The following is an 18,055-nucleotide window of genomic DNA, read 5'->3' as shown; positions in this document are numbered from 1 at the left end:
TGGTACATGAGAATACCCTATGTGATGCGTTGAGTCTACTTATATATTTATATATCTGTGTGCATCCAAGGCACCAAGGAAACCGATTTAATCCTAACATGGATACAGATCAAGATACGTATATCCAAAACGAAAAGAGTGTTTGTTCATGAATGTTAACTTTGCGCCGAAAAATATCCTGACAAGTCTATATCCGATCCGAACCACGTTTATCATGAATTTGTACATGCATATCTCATCAAAAGCTCAGAGCATAAACAATCAGACCTGCAATATTCATCGCTTACCAGCCTGAGTAAAGATTTGTTGCCAGATATCAACCCACTGCTGCTGCTTGTAAGACAGAGGACGGTGGGGATTGCGGAAGGTATTCGAGAGAATCTCTCGCAAGCGGTTATGAAGGATTTTCAATGCCAGCATAGACTTCCAGTCACGCACGGCAAATCGGATACGGTTCGCATCAATAGAAATGACACCGGAGTACAGCTGTTGATAGCGTTAGAGCGTTACTGGGACATCGGAATCAGAACGGGTCTCCTACCTTGAACTCGGCATCACCACAGAGTAGTGCGATGGCGAAGTCATCGACTGCACTGGTGTCGTGGGCGTTGAGGTTGCGGTTTCGTGCTTGCATGATGTGGTAGTATGACAGCCACTTGACTGAATGGTCTGCTCGCTTGTTTACCGATGTCGGGTGCAATGTTACAGTTTGGTTATTGCTGACGTTGCGCCAGCCCTTGCCTTCGCGTGTTAGGAGCTTCGGGTAGAAACTCCAGGCGATGACGGAGTTGATCACAACGTCGTTGTTGCTGTTGATATCGAATTCTTCGGGGATGATGAAGAACTGGCGATTTCGACTGTTGGAGCGTGCCCTGAAATAAATCATTGTTAGAATTGCTAGATCGGGATGGACCGTGATCAGGGATATTCGATTACCTGTTGAGAGCTGCCTTTTGCGCGGCATCGAGGGTGAGAAGCCCTGCGTCGGCAATTGACACCACCAATTGCATCTTGACATCCTCGATGCCGAGCAGTGTCTGCGGGCTGAGGAAGTTTTTTCGACAGAAGGCAAACTCGTTGGACCCTGGGGTGCTGCGAATGCGCCTCCAACTACAGTAGGCGTTGTAAACAGTCAAGAGATCCGAGTCGCCTAGAATTGTTAACTTCGATCAAAAGGCCTTACAGAGTTGAGTCATACCTCTTTGGAAAGTCAACCGTGCTCCGTCACGCTGAGAGTTCGATCCAATTGCGTTCACGAATGGAGACTTGGACGATAGAATAGCTGCAATACTGACGGTCGCGTCCAAGCAGCGGAAGAAGGCTCCATGAATGATCATTTTGCCTAGAAACACATCGAGAGGTAACTTGGCCAGTTGCGTTCCAAGAGATGTTAAGCTTTCATTGCTTGTGAGAGCTTTGACTTCCTTGAGGGAATCAATGGCGCGACGAATATTTTTGGACGACGGCGGGTCAAGAGCCTCCAAAAGTGTTTGCTCTACTTCTCCCAGTTTGCAAATCTTTACTCGGAGCACGAGATCCTGCAAGGAGAGTCGGAGTAGCTCCGGTGTTTGCTGTTCTGCGAGTAGTTTTTCATGCCGGTGCTTGGTGAACAGATGGAAGCAGATACCATTCTGCACACGACCGGCACGACCACGACGCTGCTTGGCGTTTGCGCGCGAGATAAACGACTCGACGAGGCGGGATAACTGACGTCTCTCATCGAAACGCATCATCTTCTCTTTGCCTGTGTCAATCACGGCCGTTATATCTGGGATGGTGATACCTGTTTCTGCAATGTTGGTTGCAATCACGATCTTTCTTGTACCTTCTGGAGGTACGTTGAAAGCCTTCTCTTGGTCCTCGCTGGCAATGGACGAGTGAAGGGCATGCACAATCCAATTTCTTTGGAACATTGGCTCTGAGAGAATCTCATCATTCAAGCGACGTATCTCCGCCAGTCCTGGCATGAAGACCAGAATCGCCTTGCTATAGTCAGTCATTTCCGGGGCCGTAGCGATCTTGATAAGCAGCCTCTTGATCAACTCGTAGTCCAATCTGTACTCGTCGATGTTGATGATAGTCTCCTTGGTTTGTCGAGAATACCCCTCGAGACTGGCTTGGAGACCGCCTGTTGTGTCGGCATCCGTGGGCGGATCATCCATATCATCGTCGAGGACTGTGTGCTGATCATCCTCCGACAGTCGGTAATTCGTCATTTCGACTGCATCTTCTAGATACTTCATTTCCACGGGGAAGGTTCGCCCCGGGATGTTGAGAACCGGCACACCACCGAGATATGTCGAGAATCGCTGTGCGTCCACGGTGGCAGACATGAGTATGAGCTTCAGATCAGGCCGCTTCTGCATGAGTCTTCGGAGCACGATTAGAAGGAAATCGCTGTCAATAGTGCGTTCGTGGACCTCGTCAAGAACGACATGAGTGATATCTTGGAAGTCTTCAGGACGCTCGAGCATCCGAACCACTACTCCCGTAGTTCTGTAAATGAGATTAGTGGAAAGATCGCAGACGGAGAAAGTGAGTTGAAACTTGCGCATATATCAATGGCGTGGATTGGGTGAACTTGCTCTCCAACCGCACTGCAAAACCGATCAATGACCTGTTGGTGCCCACGTCATTTTTGCTTTCTCCGAGCTCTTCACTGACACGTCTAGCAAGTGAAATCGCAGAGATACGACGAGGCTCGGTCACATAGATCTTGCAGGGTCGGCCTTGAATCATTTCATGCTCAAGGATGAAAGCCGGAATCTGAGTACTCTTTCCACTACCCGTCTCACTGCAAATGATGAGAACACGGTGATCATCGAGTGTGTGCAAAATTTCATCCTTGAAACCCCAGATTGGAAGATTCATTCTACCTTGCGCCATGCGGTGATACGAGGGCGTCGAGGACTTTGCAATCCAGGCTTCCTTTAAGCGGTCGTTGATGTTGTAGTTATCGCGTCCGAAGCCCTTGACCGGTGTCCCCGGCTTGCTCCCGTTGCCGTTTCGCTTACGGAAGTTGTCGGACAGCACAACATCATCTTCGAATGTGCCTGGGTTTTCTTGGATCAGACGCTTTAGATCTTTGATGGTAGCCTTGTCGATTTCATCTTGTTGAGTCTTTTGAAGTGTGGCAAACTCGGTCCAAAGATCTCTCCAAACCGCTGGTAGACGCAGGTATGCTTTTCCTTCCTTGGAGTTCTGGGGGAACAGAATGAACAGAGCTAGAGTCGATACATAGTTCTCGGCCTGCTGTGCATCTGGTGTCACAAGAGAATCCATGGATACAAAGGTAGCCAATGCGTTAGACTTGTGCGTAATTGAGTCCACCGTTAGCGAGAACGGGGCCTCTTGAGGCTTCGACCATCGCACCTCAAGAGCTTTTCTGTTTGAATGGCTGGACGATGAGAAGTCTTGATAGACAACCACACAAGAGGAGTCTCTTGATTTACAAGTTTCTTCTAACACCCGACGTGGACTAAGGCCTGTCGATTTTCCAAAGTCACGTAACGTGAATGAAGAGGTTTGAACCTCTGGAGCTGGAAGCCCCAAAATAGACCCCGGTTCCTCGGTATCGGCCTGAAACATATCACCAAGAGCATCTGCCATTCCATCGATCTCAAGAAGCGATGGGTCAATCTCTTCTGTAATCTCAGGTTTCGGCTGGGCTTCTTCCTCGGTCGGGGCATTCTTTTTCTTCCTATCCACCGGGCGCCGCACGAATGTTGCGTCTTTTCTTAGCTCGTCAAGCTTTTGTTCCCAAATATACTCCGCTTCTCGGCGCTCGAAAAGAACATCTCGTTCAATCTTGGCGATTTTCCGTTGAGCCTTGGCAGCTTCTGGATCGTTCGATGTACTGGCAGCACCCCGGCCTTTCTTTCCCTTTGCAGGTCGATCAAAAAGATCTGGATCAAGGGTGTAGAGTCGGGTCTGCAGCTCCAGCCATTCGTGAACCATGTCATCTGGGTCAACTGAGCTGTCCGAGTCGTATGAAACAGGCGGGGCAACCTTTTCCGCTTTCCAGTCAGCTTTTTTGTTTCCCTTTTTGCCTTGAGATTTCGTAGGTGTCGATGACTCAGAAGATTTCGATTCTGATAGAAGTAAGCATTATGTCCCATTGATAGAAGTATCTGAAGCCACTGAGAGGTTTACCTGTCATCCATGAAGTGACAAGATCTGCGTCTTTTTGTTGGCGACCATTTGTCTGCGCATATGGAGGTAGCTCTTGCTTATTACTATGTGTAGCCAACCACTCTAACGCTTCGTCAAGGTTCCATACAGCGTCCCGACCGGCGCTGGTCGAGTTGCCTGCAAAGTATTGTAGAACATGCCTCAATGCATCCTCGACGCGATATTCAGGAAACTCAAGTTTGAGTAATGTCTCTTTCAATGTCCAGAGTTTGTTGTATAACTCCTCCTCAGAGCCAACCTGTTTTGAACTAGGCCGTCCAGCTGTTGCGAGATATTCATGCTCTTCAGTACCAGAAAGTTCAAAGATTCTGTCTTGGATCTCCGTCGGAAGCCACTCCAAAAGGCTCAATGTGACCGATTGCTGTCGGAATAAACGGCGTTCGTTGTCCAACTTGGTAGCTTGTCTTGCTGCGTCGTTCTTGCACTTGGCGGCATATTTGTCGACCAAGATCTGGAGTTCTGCTTCTTCAAGATGCTTCTCCAGTTCCTCTGGTGTATAGTTTTGCAAAGAGGACGTCGGTTGTGGTGCGCCGGCGTCTGCGGTGCGCTCTTCTGTGCGTTCAACTTGCGGCTCGGTTTCCGAAGTAGCTTTTGCCTCTCCAGTCGCTGGAGATGGGATTGGTGTTGGCTCCAGTTTAGCCTTGGATGGCATAGAGACTGTCGCAAAGCCCCGGGCCGGATTGGAGGCGGGCTTCTTCTTTTTCTTGTTGTTCGGCGGCATTATGCCTTTTTTTCACGGCGGGGCCGGCGGAGGAGACTTGAAAGAACGCTGAAAGTCAGCAATGGAAGATCGGTGGATTTTAATTATGAACATAAGATGCGCAATACTCACGAAAAGGGTGTTGAGTGGTGTTGAGAACAAAGAGTTGGCCATGACTGTTGAATGGCGGGATGGAATCCAGCTCCCCACACAAAACTCTTATGACAGCATTCCTAGCCCACTTCACCAACTTCTCACTCTCTCAACCAACCCCCTCTCCCTCCATTCCCCCGTATTGACCGCCGATCATGGAGGGAATTCCATGGGACCAGGTCAAGGCCGGGGATCTGGATGCCTTGCAGGTCGTTCTCCTCTCGAGTTCGACCTCGCGCCGGCTCCGGGCCCTGCAAGAACTCCGCGACAAGAATGGTATCGTGACTATATGTGGCCTTATGCTAAGAACATCTGCTGACAATGTATTCTACAGGGTCTGAATATACCCCCGAAACCCATCACGATATCCTAGAGTTGCTTTTCCGAACCTACCCTGTCTATGTCGATCGACCCTCCCGCCAGGCAGTCCAGCAATGCCTCCGCTCTCTCCTCCGCACTCACAATGCGACCGAATCGTTGAAATTCCTTACCCAGAAACTGAAGGTTGAGGCAGCCCGGCCTGGTCTGGCATCCTCATTCGCATTTGTGTTGTTAGAATGGTGCTGTATTCTCCTTCAGCAGGCCAGTGAGGACCAGAACACACCGCTGGCCATTGTGCTAGATCTGATCACAGTGGATGCCAAGGCTTTGGAAAACTGTCTCGCTCACAACCCGAAACCTGCAGTAAAACAATCTGCTCTTCGAGTCACAAGACGTGCTTTGCGCGCCGTGTTCTCGTCCGAAGCGCTGGGTGCGGATGCAGTGCGCCAGTCTGTCAGCCAATTAACAACGGATTCTACCACAGCATACAAGAATGCGCCTCTTCTTGGGGTCATAAGCGGAGTTTGTGTACGACTAGAGGACAAGAAACCGATTCTCGAGGAGTGCAAAAAAGCGATATTGGCATTTTATATCAAGGAAATCGTGAGCTCAAAAACTGTTGTGCCTACACATGTCGCTAATGGCATGTCTGACTTCTTCGCCTCCTTTGTCACATATGAGGATGTTGCTACTGAATTGGTGCCTCCCATGGAGAAGTCCATGCTGAGAGCACCAGAGGTGATTCTTAGCGGCGTGATCCCACCTCTCTGTGCCTCTTTGCCAGAAGACATTGACCTTTCGGAATTGGTGCAAACACGTCTCTCGAAGCACTTACTTAACAGCATGAAGTCCAATAACCCATCTATCCGCCAAGGCGCATCTGAGTCCTTCGGATCCCTGCTCTCTCGGTGCAAATCTGGGCCTATGATTTTGAAGATCACCAATGAAATCATTGGTCCTTTGAAGACCCAGAAGATTACCGCTGCTGAGCATCGTTTTGCATATGCCCAGGCTATTGCGGCTATTCCGCCTTCGGTGGATGTCTCAAAAGAGATTGTTCAAGGATTCGGCCCCGTCTTTACACGAGAATCTAACGAGCTTGCTCTGGAAGAGGAAATCAAGTCTTTCAGCAAGCACCTGTCTTACCTCATTCAATCTAAGGTCAAGGTCAGCGACGATGTGGCTAACTCTATTGTCAAGGGTATATCCGACAAGCGAGTTCCTTTCCGCAAGATCTGGCAAATCAGCCTGGGAGAGGTGCTCTGGAAGTCTGACCTCGATTCTTTGAAGAGTGCAGAAATTGAACCCCTCGTCACCAAGTTCGTTGCTAAGATGAAAGATCTATTTAGCGAGGTTGCTTCCAATCCGCTTCCCTCTGCTTCAAGCGGTGCTTTGTCATCGGCCTACCTTTTCCTGGCCCTGTTCCACAGAGTGTCCGATGTTCAAGGATCCTCTAAGTCTGCTTGGGAGGAACACGTAACGCAGTCGATGGCATGGAGCCCGAAGCCATCCTTCCTGCTTAATCCCAGAGCGTACTCGAAGCTGAGCTCCAAGGAAGAGGTTGAGTGGCTTGTCAGGGCCTTGGCTGCTGTCACGTCCGGATCTAAGTTCACTAGCGCCGATGATGCATCCAAGATTGCTTGGGCTCAGGCCTTCATCTATGCAATTGTGGCTCCTTCCGTCCCCTCAAACTCCCGAGAGACTTCTGCGGAAATACTATCCCAAGTTTATTTGACAGATGTGGCTGCTTTTGGCCACATTTTCGTCAATGCGCTTTGGGTATGGATCCGTTCTTTCCGAACTGCAGACAAGGAGTCAGCAGCCATTTCTGCTGGCCCAGGAAGCGAACGCCTTCTTCACGTGGTTCTGAGGGCTCTTTGTCCATCTGCTGATGTCGTAGCAAAATCCGGTATCTCTTCTTCTGATCTCCAGGCTCAGCTCATTGACATCCTGATCTTGGGCCGACCCGAGTTGATCCCCAATACTTCCTGGATTGCTTTGTGCTTGAGGACAGGCACTGATCCCGGTGACCTTGTTCGTGCCCACCCTGCCAAGTGCATTGAGCAACTGGTCCGTGTCAACGCCGACCCCGTTCAATCAGCCACTCCCGATGTCAATCTCGCTATTTGGGGCGCCGCTGCTGAGTTGGCATTTGTTGCACCCGATGCGATGATCCCGCGTCTAGTCGACCAGATCAGGCATGACTTGGACGGAACTCGTCTCTCCAAGTTCACTGCTACGGATGCCGCCATCTCGCGTACTCCCGAAGGCACTGCTTTCGTCGATGTGCTCAGCAGCAAGTCGAAGCAGCCTACCTTTGATAAGAGCACCAAAGACTACGACACCTTGAAGTGGGAAGAGGAGCTCCGAGCCCAACTAGCCGCAAAGAAAGGACAGGCACAGAAGAAGCTCACCCCCGAGGAGTCATCAAAGGTCAAGGCCCAACTTGCCAAGGAGTCTAAGATCCGAGAAGAAGTTCTAGAAGAAGTCAAGCGGATCGAGCGAGGTGCAGGCATTATTCGAGGTCTCGCAACCGGCCCCGCCAACGATGTCACAGGGTGGATAAATGCTGCCGTCACATCTTTGCTGTCGCTTGCTCAGGCTGGCGCGGGGTTGTTTGTCGGTGATGTGGTCTCTCGAGCATTCATTACCTGTGCCGATGAGGTTTCCTCTCGCCTTGGAAACCTGCGATCTTTCATTGGTATCGCCACCCTGCGAGCCATTGGCAACACAAACCTCCCCTCTGATATGGAGTTGGAGCCTCTCGGTGAGCTTGTGACAAGAATCCTCTACCGATTGCGCTTTGCTTCTGAGCAGCGTCCTTTCGACACCACATCTCTCGCCTACGTTCTTCCTCTCATCTTCCAGGTTCTTACCCAGAACGGCATCGAGGAAGCCAAGGGAGAAGAGGAGGGTACTCAGGTTCTCCTGGCTCTTGAATTCCTCTCCTTCCATTCTGGCTCTTTCGCTGATACCCGTCTTCCTCGCGTTGAGATCCTGAACCAGCTACTTTCCGCTATGCAGAGATACACCCAGCACTACAAGATTGTCAAGGATACTTTGAATGACTTCTGCCGGTGCATCTCCCCTAGCGTCAGCAGCGAGGAATTGGAAACGCTTTTGCGGGGAACTATCGTTGCCGAGGCTTCCGTCCGAACCACTGTGCTCCAAGTCATTGAGGCTGAGATCGATTTGACCGATCTTGACTTCTCTGAGCACATCTGGCTTGGATGCCACGACGCAGTGGAGGAAAATGCTGAAATTGCAGACACAATCTGGGAAGACAATGCACTTGAAGTGGATGACACCTCATTCAGCAAGATCATGAAATACTTGGACTCCAAGGACCATCAACTCCGAGGTGCTGCTGCCCGCGCGTTGGCCCATGCCATTGAATTCGACAAGAGCAAGTTCGCGGGTATCTTGGCTGAACTCCAATCCAAGTACGTGGAGGAGATCAAGCCTAAGGCTCCTGAAAAGGATGCATACGGAATGCCCAAGAAGGTGGATGTTTCAGACCACTGGGAAGCCCGCAGTGGTATTGCGCTCGCCTTCAGCGCTATGACCAAAGAGTTTGATGGCGACGACGGGGTTTCCTTTTTGCGATTCCTCATTGAGAAGGGTCCATTGCTTGATGGAAACTCTCGTGTTCGTAGCCAGATGACAGAGAGTGGTAAATCCGTTATCATTATGCGTGGCCAGTCCAAGGTCGAGGAGATGATGAACCTTCTCCAAACCACTTTGGAAACATCCGATAAAGATACAACGACCTCTGATTTGCTGAACGAGGCTGTTATTGTGCTCTACGGATCTGTGGCGACTCACCTCAAGGCGGATGACCCTCGTCTGCAGACCGTCATCAAGGAATTGCTGGTGGCCCTTGACACCCCCTCAGAGTCCGTGCAACACGCTGTCTCCGAGTGTTTGCCTCCGTTGATCAGATCATCTGGTTCTAAGACAAAGGAGTATGTGGACAACCTCATCCACCGACTCTTTAATTCCACCGACTACCCTCAACAGCGTGGTGCCGCCTACGGTCTTGCTGCAGTCGTCTGTGGTAGGGGTGTATCAACCTTGCGTGAATTCCGAATTATGAGCTTGCTCAAGGAAGCCACCGAGAACAAAGCGCAGAAGGAGCATCGCCGTGGTGCTTTGTTGGCGTATGAGCTTCTTGCTCTTGTTCTGGGCCGCACCTTTGAGCCTTTCGTGATCCAGATTGTTCCCCAGCTTCTCGGAGGCTTCGGTGATACCAGCATTGGCGTTCGTGATGCCTGTCTGGAGGCTTCAAGGGCCTGCTTCCAGAACCTCAGCTCTTACGGTGTCAAGCAGATTCTTCCTACCCTTCTTGATGGTCTGGATGACACACAATGGCGTAGTCAGAAGGGTGCCTGTGACTTGCTCGGAGCCATGGCTTACTTGGACCCGCAGCAGCTTGCGGCCAGTTTGCCCGACATCATCCCTCCTCTGACTATTGTGCTCAACGACACTCACAAGGAAGTTCGCAGCGCCGCCAACCGCAGTCTTCAACGCTTCGGTGAGGTCATCAGCAACCCCGAGGTTAAGAGTCTGGTTGGCGTTCTCCTGAAGGCTCTTAGTGACCCTACCAAGCACACCGACGAGGCATTGGATTCCCTTATCAAAGTTTCCTTCGTGCACTACCTCGATGCCCCTTCGCTGGCCCTTGTCGCCCGCATTCTCGAGCGTGGTCTCAGCGACCGGTCTAACACCAAGCGGAAGTCAGCACAGATCATCGGCAGTTTGGCCCACCTTACAGAGCGCAAGGATCTTATCTCGCACTTGCCCATCCTTGTGGCTGGTCTTAACCTGGCTATTGTTGATCCTGTTCCCACCACTCGTGCCACTGCATCCAAGGCTCTTGGTTCGCTTATTGAGAAGCTTGGAGAGGACGCTCTGCCCGATCTTATTCCCAACCTCATGGCTACTCTCAAGTCTGATACTGGCGCTGGTGACAGACTTGGATCTGCTCAAGCTCTTTCGGAGGTTCTCGCGGGTCTGGGTACTACCAGGCTTGAGGAGACTCTGCCTACCATCCTCCAGAACGTGTCCAGTCCCAAGGCTGCTGTTCGTGAAGGCTTCATGACTCTGTTCATCTTCTTGCCTGCTTGCTTCGGTAACAGCTTCGCCAACTACCTCAGCAAGATTATTCCCCCTATTCTTGCTGGTTTGGCTGATGACATTGACGCTATTCGTGAGACTGCTCTCCGCGCCGGTCGCTTGCTTGTCAAGAACTTCGCCCACAAAGCCATTGACCTGTTGCTTCCCGAGCTGGAGCGTGGTTTGGCGGACGATAGCTACCGCATTCGTCTCAGCTCCGTCGAGCTGGTCGGTGATCTCCTCTTCAGTCTTACTGGAATCTCTGGTAAGAGCGAAGACGAGGAAGAAGAGGAGGAAGTCAACCAGGCCGGTCAATCCTTGCTGGAGGTTCTCGGAGAAGAGCGCCGCAACAAGGTCCTTTCTGCCTTATACATCTGTCGCTGCGATACCTCTGGCCAAGTCAAGAGTGCCGCTCTCGGTGTCTGGAAGGCGCTCGTTGCCTCTCCCAAGACCCTCAAGGACATGGTGCCTACGCTATCTCAGCTCATCATTCGCCGTCTTGGATCTACCAATATGGAGCAGAAGGTTATTGCCAGCAACGCTCTTGGAGACCTCATCAAGAAGGCTGGAGAGTCTGTGCTCAACACATTGCTGCCGCTGCTTCAAGATGGTCTTCAGACTTCGCCCGACGTGGACGTCAAGCAGGGTATCTGTATTGCTCTTCGTGAGCTCATCACTGCCGCCTCCCCCGATGCCCTGGAGGACTTTGAAGAAATCCTCATCGCCACTGTTCGCGTGGCTCTCGTCGACAACGACGAGGGTGTGCGTGAAGCTGCCGCCGAGGCCTTCGACTCCTTGCAACAAATCCTGGGCAAGCGGGCTGTGGACCAGGTCCTGCCTTACCTTCTTCATTTGCTGAGAAACGACGGGGATGCTGAACAGGCCTTGTCCGCATTGTTGACACTTCTCACGGAACAGACTCGCGCGAACATCATCCTGCCTAACCTCATCCCCACCTTGCTCACGCCACCAATTTCTGCTTTCAACGCCAGAGCCTTGGCATCTCTGGCCGAGGTGGCTAGCTCTGCCATGACAAGGAGACTTCCTACCATTCTCAACTCTCTCATGGATGGCATCATCGAGGCTACCGACGAGGATCACCGGACAGAGCTCAGCACTGCCTTCGACACAGTCCTGGTGTCTGTGGATGAGTACGATGGCCTGAGCGTTGGCATGAACGTGATGATTGCTCTTGTCAAGCATGACGACCACCGCCGTCGCGCTGCTGCGGCTGTCCATCTGACCAAGTTCTTCGCGGAAGCCGAAGTAGACTTCTCGCGCTACTACCAGGACTTGATCCGCGCCTTGCTGATATCATTCGACGACTCAGACCAGGATGTTGTCAAGTCGGCATGGACTGCTCTTACCGGCCTCATGGCTCACATGCGCAAGGAAGAGATGGAGGCATTGGCCATTCCCACCCGCCAGATTCTGCGCCAGGTTGGTGTGGCTGGTGCGGATCTGCCCGGATTCAGTCTGCCCAAGGGTATCATGGCTATCCTGCCGATCTTCTTGCAGGGTCTTCTCAACGGTACTACCGATCAGCGTACTCAGTCCGCTCTTGCGATGTCGGACATCATCGACCGCACTCGTGCCGAGTCATTGAAGCCTTTCGTTACTCAGATCACCGGTCCTCTCATTCGTGTTGTGTCTGAACGTTCTGTGGACATCAAGTGTAAGTACAATATTTCCATGCATAAGGTTCGATTTACTAATTGGTTCTACTAGGCGCTATCTTCTACACGCTTAACAAGTTGCTGGAGAAGATCCCATTAGCTGTGAAGCCATTCTTGCCCCAACTCCAGCGTACTTTCGCTCGTGGTTTGGCCGATACTACCAGCGAGACTCTGCGCAACCGTGCTGCCAAGGGTCTTGGTATCTTGATTACCCTGACGCCCAGAGTCGATCCCCTTATTGCTGGTAAGTCAGACAGATTAGGTCCAAAGTGTGGATTTACTAACTTCTATTGCCAGAACTTATTGCCGGATCCAAGACTCCCGATGTCGGTGTGAAGAACGCCATGATGAAGGCTCTCCAGGAGGTTGTTGGAAAGGCTGGTGGAAACATGAGCGAGGCATCCCGACAAGCAATCCTTGCTCTGATTGATGATGACTCTAGCGACCAGACTGGTAAGATTATTATCTTTGATTTTCGTACGTTGAGATTTACTAACGCATCCATAGATTCTGTTGCCATCACCAACGCACGTCTCCTTGCTGCGCTCGTGAAGGTTCTTCCTGCCACAAGCTCTGTCCCTCTTATTAAGTACGCTCTACCATTTCTCGAGGCTAAGTGTGTCAAGAGCTAATATATCTCTCAGGAACCGTATCCTCGGCGCTTCGCTCTCTCATGCCTCGATTCTCGGTCTCAATGCTCTCTTGGCTGAGTGTCCCGAGGTTCTGCTAGAACACTTCTCTGCCGAACTGCCCACTTTCATTTGCCAAGCGATTGCCAACAAGGATGTAAGTGAACGCCCAATCGGTCCTAGTTACTCCAAGCTAATTCATGCATAGCCCTTCATCTCCGACAACAGCGCCCTTGCCGCAGGCAAGTACCTTTTGTCGAACGATGGCGACCACGCCTTCGAGTCAAGCAAAGCCATTTTCGAAGCATTTGTGCCTGCTATCCAGGTTGGCAGCCCATCTGACACTCGTCGTTTGAGCTTGGTGACTATCCGAACCGTCAGCCGTCTCCACCCGGAGCTGATCCGTCCTCATCTGGCCCTTCTTGCGCCGCCCATCTTCGCCAGTGTCCGTGACCTGGTGATCCCCGTCAAGCTGGCGGCCGAAGCAGCATTCTTAGCTATCTTCTCTGTGGTTGAGAGTGAAAGCGAGGTGTTTGACAAGTACATGGCCGGTCCGGGTGCATCTCTACCACCGGGTCCCAAGCGCAGCATGTCTGATTACTTCAAGCGTATTGCTATTCGTTTGGCTAACCAGGCGCGTGAGCGTCGGGAGGCTGAAGGTGGTGAAGGTGGATTAGGATTGTCAAATGATGAGGTGGATGATGAGAAGGAATTGTGGAGCATTGGCAAGGTTGATCTTGGAGAAGGCATTGGAGAAGAGTGATGATCTTTTTGCGTATCCAAGGAGCATCTAGATGTCTATAGATATACCCTTGGTTCTTGTTATGTTCGTATAAAAGTTATGCATATGTATGTTGTATGTTCTTTGTGTTGGACGTAGTCTGTAGTTAATATGGTAAACTACATGTATGTACGTTAATGACCTCGGGATGCTTCGATTACGGGCCAGCATGGAAGTAGCTCTATAATGTCGATCTCTGGCTCAAATGGGAAGGAGTCGACACGTGACACTGCTTGGTTTCAATGTCACGTGTCTAGGGTTTGATGCATTTCTCTTTTCTGCGACAAAGTCGTCCAAGTCAACTAACAACTTTAAGATAAAGAAAAGTCAAGAATAAATGGAAATAAATTACTATACATTTAACGATTCTCATATCAATCAATCTAAACAATCAGCTTGGCTTCCCCGGACTGGTAAGATCTTCAAATTTCTTTTATTGTTCCCAATTTGGATTAGCGTTAGGGCATACACCTTCCTCTCTCCGCCCATTGACGGCAAGAGCACACTCGCTTAGCTCTCTCGGCTGACCTAATCTGGCCCGCAGTGTGCCCTCTCAAACTCATTGTCGGGATTTCTCAGTGCCACGAACATCATCCGCCAACGACCGTCAACGCCGACATCAAGATGTGAGTGCCATCTCCAGCTCCTGTTATTGGAAATTTCAACAGCACCCGTGTGCTACACACTTTCGAATTACACCCAACCTCCCGTGGACACCCGGATATTTCTTTGACTATGGAGGGAGACAACTTCGTGATCTGTGTGATGCTGACTGGGTCTTTCACCACAGGGTCAACCTTACCACCCAGAAGCGCCTCGCCGCCTCCGTGGTCGGCTGCGGCAAGCGCAAGATTTGGCTCGACCCCAATGAGATGAACGAGATCTCCAACGCCAACTCTCGCCAGACCATCCGCAAGCTCGTCAGCGATGGCTTGATCATCCGCAAGCCCGTCACCATGCACTCTCGTGCCAGCGCCCGCGAGCTCAACTTGGCCCGCCGGGAGGGTCGTCACCGTGGTCTGGGTAAGCGTAAGGGTACCAAGGACGCCCGTATGCCCAGGTATGCACACCCTACGCTCTCAGCCCTTAGGCTTATTTCCCAGATTTGCCTGAGGGAATTACAAAGGGAACCTAGTTACTGATACGATCTCTTTTTTTTCTTTTTAGCCAAGTCCTCTGGATGCGCCGCATGCGTGTTCTCCGTCGTCTGCTCGTCCGCTACCGTGCCGCCGGCAAGATCGACAAGCACCTCTACCACGAGCTCTACCACCTCAGCAAGGGTAACACCTTCAAGCACAAGCGTGCCCTCGTTGAGCACATCCAGAAGGCCAAGGCTGAGCGTCAACGCGACCGTGTCCTGAAGGAGGAGATGGACGCTAAGCGTGCCAAGAACAAGGCTCTCCGTGAGCGTCGGTTGGAGCGCAAGGAGGCCAAGCACAATGCTCTGATCAACGACCAGGAGTAAATCTGATACAAAAATTCAATTACCCTTCCGTTGTTTGACGTTTTTCTCTCAATTCGGCGGTGCGGAGGTTGGAAACGGTTAACTTCTGGGTTGGATCCGGGATTCGAGGCTGTTCCCGATATCGAATCCAGGTCGGCCTTCGGCGTCTTCCTGTAGTCTAGATTCTGTTGTGACGACTTCTCCTTCCCGTCTTTTCTGACTGCATGGGGTTCGTTCTTGGATCTTTCAGAAATTAAGGGTATAGGAAATAGGAAGACGATGATGATGTGATACTCAAGCTATTCTTGTTTAAAATGTAACGAGAAAGCAAAAGGAAATCTTTTTTTACTTCACCCAAACACCACAAAAAAAACAGCAGCCTTCCGTCTTTCCTTGCTCTAGATGATGATATGCGGACCACTGTGATATCTGATCTTGATTCTAGAACTGTACTTTCGGATGAACCTTTGTAGTTGTCTACGATATTGTACATATGGTGCATGTAGGGGGGACATCATTATCCTACTGCCTCCTGCTTAGCACTGTTCATATTCAATTCAATCTAGAAACACAATCCCCTTGGCAACTACACCGTGGGGCATTGAAATATATGGGTCTTGTGGCTCCTGTCTGGGGTTTGACCTCAAAAATCCTATTTTGTACTGGTCGATCGGCTAAGGCATAGTTCTTGTTCCCTATTAATTAAATGTTTATCATCTTGTCATGCTTGCATTTCCTTGAGTCGATATAATCGTCAAAAAAAAATAAGAATAATGCGAGTCTCGTGTTGAAATAGTGTATTTTCTGGATATATATATAGTTCACTATTCTGATGGGTAACGAGTATACAAATTCTTGTAAACCACATGATATCAAAGTATGACCAAAATCCAAACCCTGATATCATTAATAACACTGTATATTGGCTTTGTACAGTACCATAGATTAAATATGGAATCACCAATCGAGCAGATATCCATAAACCTCCATCCGGCAAAGCGCAGAGACTACAAGTCGCAGCACCCTTCAAACAAAGAAACCCTACTTAGCAGACTCTTCACTGCAACATATAGTCTCCAATTTGGAACATATATGCCCAAGTGTCACCGTATCCAAAAAGCCCAGGTGAAACCCACACTACACAACCATCTACGAGAAAGTCAAGCGAAACTTTTCAATTTCATATGCTTCAAGCAGCGGTGAACGTTCGAAGATTTCAGAAATTAGTACCCCAGAAAGATGGGAGAAGGAAGAAGCCCCTTGGATGGAGTTTGGTGCCCGATTAAAGTCAACCAAGGAGTCATACATATACTTCATCTGCTTAAACTTCGACTTCAAACTTCCCCGGCCATCGACGTATTCACCGCAAGTCCTAATATGTTAGAGCCTGGATTTGCTGGGAACGCAGGAGCACAGCGCATGACTACCAGTGCCCAGGTGGCGAAATACCCGGGACATTCTGATACATCGTGAGGTTTGCTGTTTGATACCTCGGACAAACTAGTGGGTTTTCGGACCCCGGCTGGGATCCGAAACTTGCGTTGTACTTCCTTGGAAGGGAGAATACGAGTTGGGCGACAACGTTCGGACTAATGTCAGACTTTGTTCTTCTTCTTTGCTTTTTTGGGCAGACTGAGATTTTAGAAGAGCGGTCAATACGAGAGGCGAACATGAAGATGAACATCATTGGCTGAATTATGTATGGTTGGAACTATATTATGTATTGGATGCAGTTCTTCAGCTCTAAATGGGGATCCCAGCAGTATGCAGAACAAGATGCAGCAATTCGCTAATGTGACCGAAAGCTAAAAACACAAACAGAAGCCCGCCATTTCCGTGCAAATGGAACATCAAACAAAGGAGAAAAGCGCCTGGGGAATCTCAGTAAGAATGGAAAAGAGGCAACATGGCAGTCGTAAAGTCTTTTGAGTCATTAAAAAAGTCTAGCGAAACGTAAACGCAATGACGTAGAAAACGCAATAATGCGAAACCAGTCTAGAACTTTACACCCCTCGTCGCGGGAAGAGTATCATTCGATCGATACACGCTAGGCGGAGGCTCCAAATCAAAAGGGTTGCTGCGCATACTATCATGTTTCGAATGTTCGCCGCGCTCGAGATCCCAAGAGTCTTGTATTCCCAATCCCCCTTCCGTCGAGGAAGTAGAACGGAAGGAAGTCATCCGAGAGGAGATCTCGACTGGAGACGGTGGATGGATGTCTGGGTCCGGATTGGCACCGTCGCGCCGCAGGTACATGCTATCCAGTGAAAGGTCTGGATTTGAGTAGGCGGGTGGGAGGTTGTTGGTGTAGTTTGGTCGTGGAGGTGGGGGTGGTGATGGCAAGTTTGGGGAGGACATTGGGGTCGAGGAGTGGTGGGTCGGACTTATTGAGTCGCCGCGGAGGAGGCGCTGCTTTATGTCTTTGCTTTGGTCTTTGCGGTTGCGTCGGATGCAGAGGAATACCCCTAGGAGCATGAAGATTAGGGCGGTGCCGCCGAGGATGGTACCGACTATTAGACCCGTTTTTGTGGGGTGGGTTGATGCGCTGGAGATGCTTGCGCTTGTGGCTATGCCAATGAATGGGGTCGCCGGTGTTGATGTTGATGTTGATGTTGATGTTGATGGGCTTGATGTGGGGTTGATGGTTGAGCCCGATGGACTGGAAATTGCGGAGCTGGTTATTTCCGGACGATAGCGCGATGTACTAGGGCTTGAGGTGGTGAGGTACTGTGATCCAACAGTAGTTGGACTCGGAAGATTCTCCATGGTGGTTGGTGCCGTTGTTGACTCCAATGCCAACGTTGTAGTTTCCGACAATATTGTAGACGTCATTGGAGCTGTGCCGGTTGAAAAATGAATTGACGCGGTCACAATAACCATCGCAGGCATTAGGCTTTGTGTTGACAGGATCTCGGTAGAGGAAATAACCTGCATTAACGTGTATATCCAGGTAGGATGTACGGTCTCGGTTTCTATTGAGGTGATGGTCACCATGGAAGGTTGAGACCACGTCCAGAGATCTGGAATAGGGAATGCGCTCGACAT

General features: G+C 50.4%; 4 protein-coding genes across 4 annotated transcripts; 2 read left to right on the top strand and 2 right to left on the bottom strand.

The window, feature by feature from the left end:
• Positions 1-276: 276 nt before the first annotated feature.
• N7529_007871 (putative ATP dependent RNA helicase) lies at positions 277-4,912 on the bottom strand (the record flags this gene model as incomplete). Its single annotated transcript, XM_057243398.1, has 6 exons — positions 277-486; positions 542-872; positions 937-1,150; positions 1,199-2,496; positions 2,552-4,091; positions 4,153-4,912. 6 exons carry the CDS (start codon positions 4,910-4,912, stop codon positions 277-279), a joined length of 4,353 nt encoding a protein of 1,450 aa, XP_057094936.1.
• A 287-nt stretch (positions 4,913-5,199) lies between these two features.
• N7529_007870 (putative translational activator) lies at positions 5,200-13,548 on the top strand (the record flags this gene model as incomplete). The annotated part of the gene is made up of 6 exons (XM_057243397.1): positions 5,200-5,320; positions 5,379-12,155; positions 12,209-12,400; positions 12,454-12,745; positions 12,801-12,942; positions 12,994-13,548. 6 exons carry the CDS (start codon positions 5,200-5,202, stop codon positions 13,546-13,548), a joined length of 8,079 nt encoding a protein of 2,692 aa, XP_057094935.1.
• Positions 13,549-13,752: 204 nt separating this feature from the next.
• On the top strand, positions 13,753-15,031 carry N7529_007869 (60S ribosomal protein eL19; the record flags this gene model as incomplete). The annotated part of the gene is made up of 4 exons (XM_057243396.1): positions 13,753-13,789; positions 14,111-14,192; positions 14,357-14,626; positions 14,734-15,031. 4 exons carry the CDS (start codon positions 13,753-13,755, stop codon positions 15,029-15,031), a joined length of 687 nt encoding a protein of 228 aa, XP_057094934.1.
• Positions 15,032-17,005: 1,974 nt separating this feature from the next.
• Positions 17,006-18,055, bottom strand: N7529_007868 (uncharacterized protein; the record flags this gene model as incomplete). The annotated part of the gene is made up of 1 exon (XM_057243395.1): positions 17,006-18,055. The coding sequence occupies one exon, from the start codon at positions 18,053-18,055 to the stop codon at positions 17,006-17,008; it is 1,050 nt and encodes a 349-aa protein (XP_057094933.1).

Source organism: Penicillium soppii (assembly GCF_028829465.1).
Source record: "Penicillium soppii strain IBT 18220 chromosome Unknown utg000006l, whole genome shotgun sequence".
NCBI classification, from domain to species: Eukaryota; Fungi; Ascomycota; class Eurotiomycetes; order Eurotiales; family Aspergillaceae; genus Penicillium; species Penicillium soppii.
Note: the sequence above shows the minus strand (reverse complement) of the source record. Positions and strands in the feature narration are given on the sequence as shown.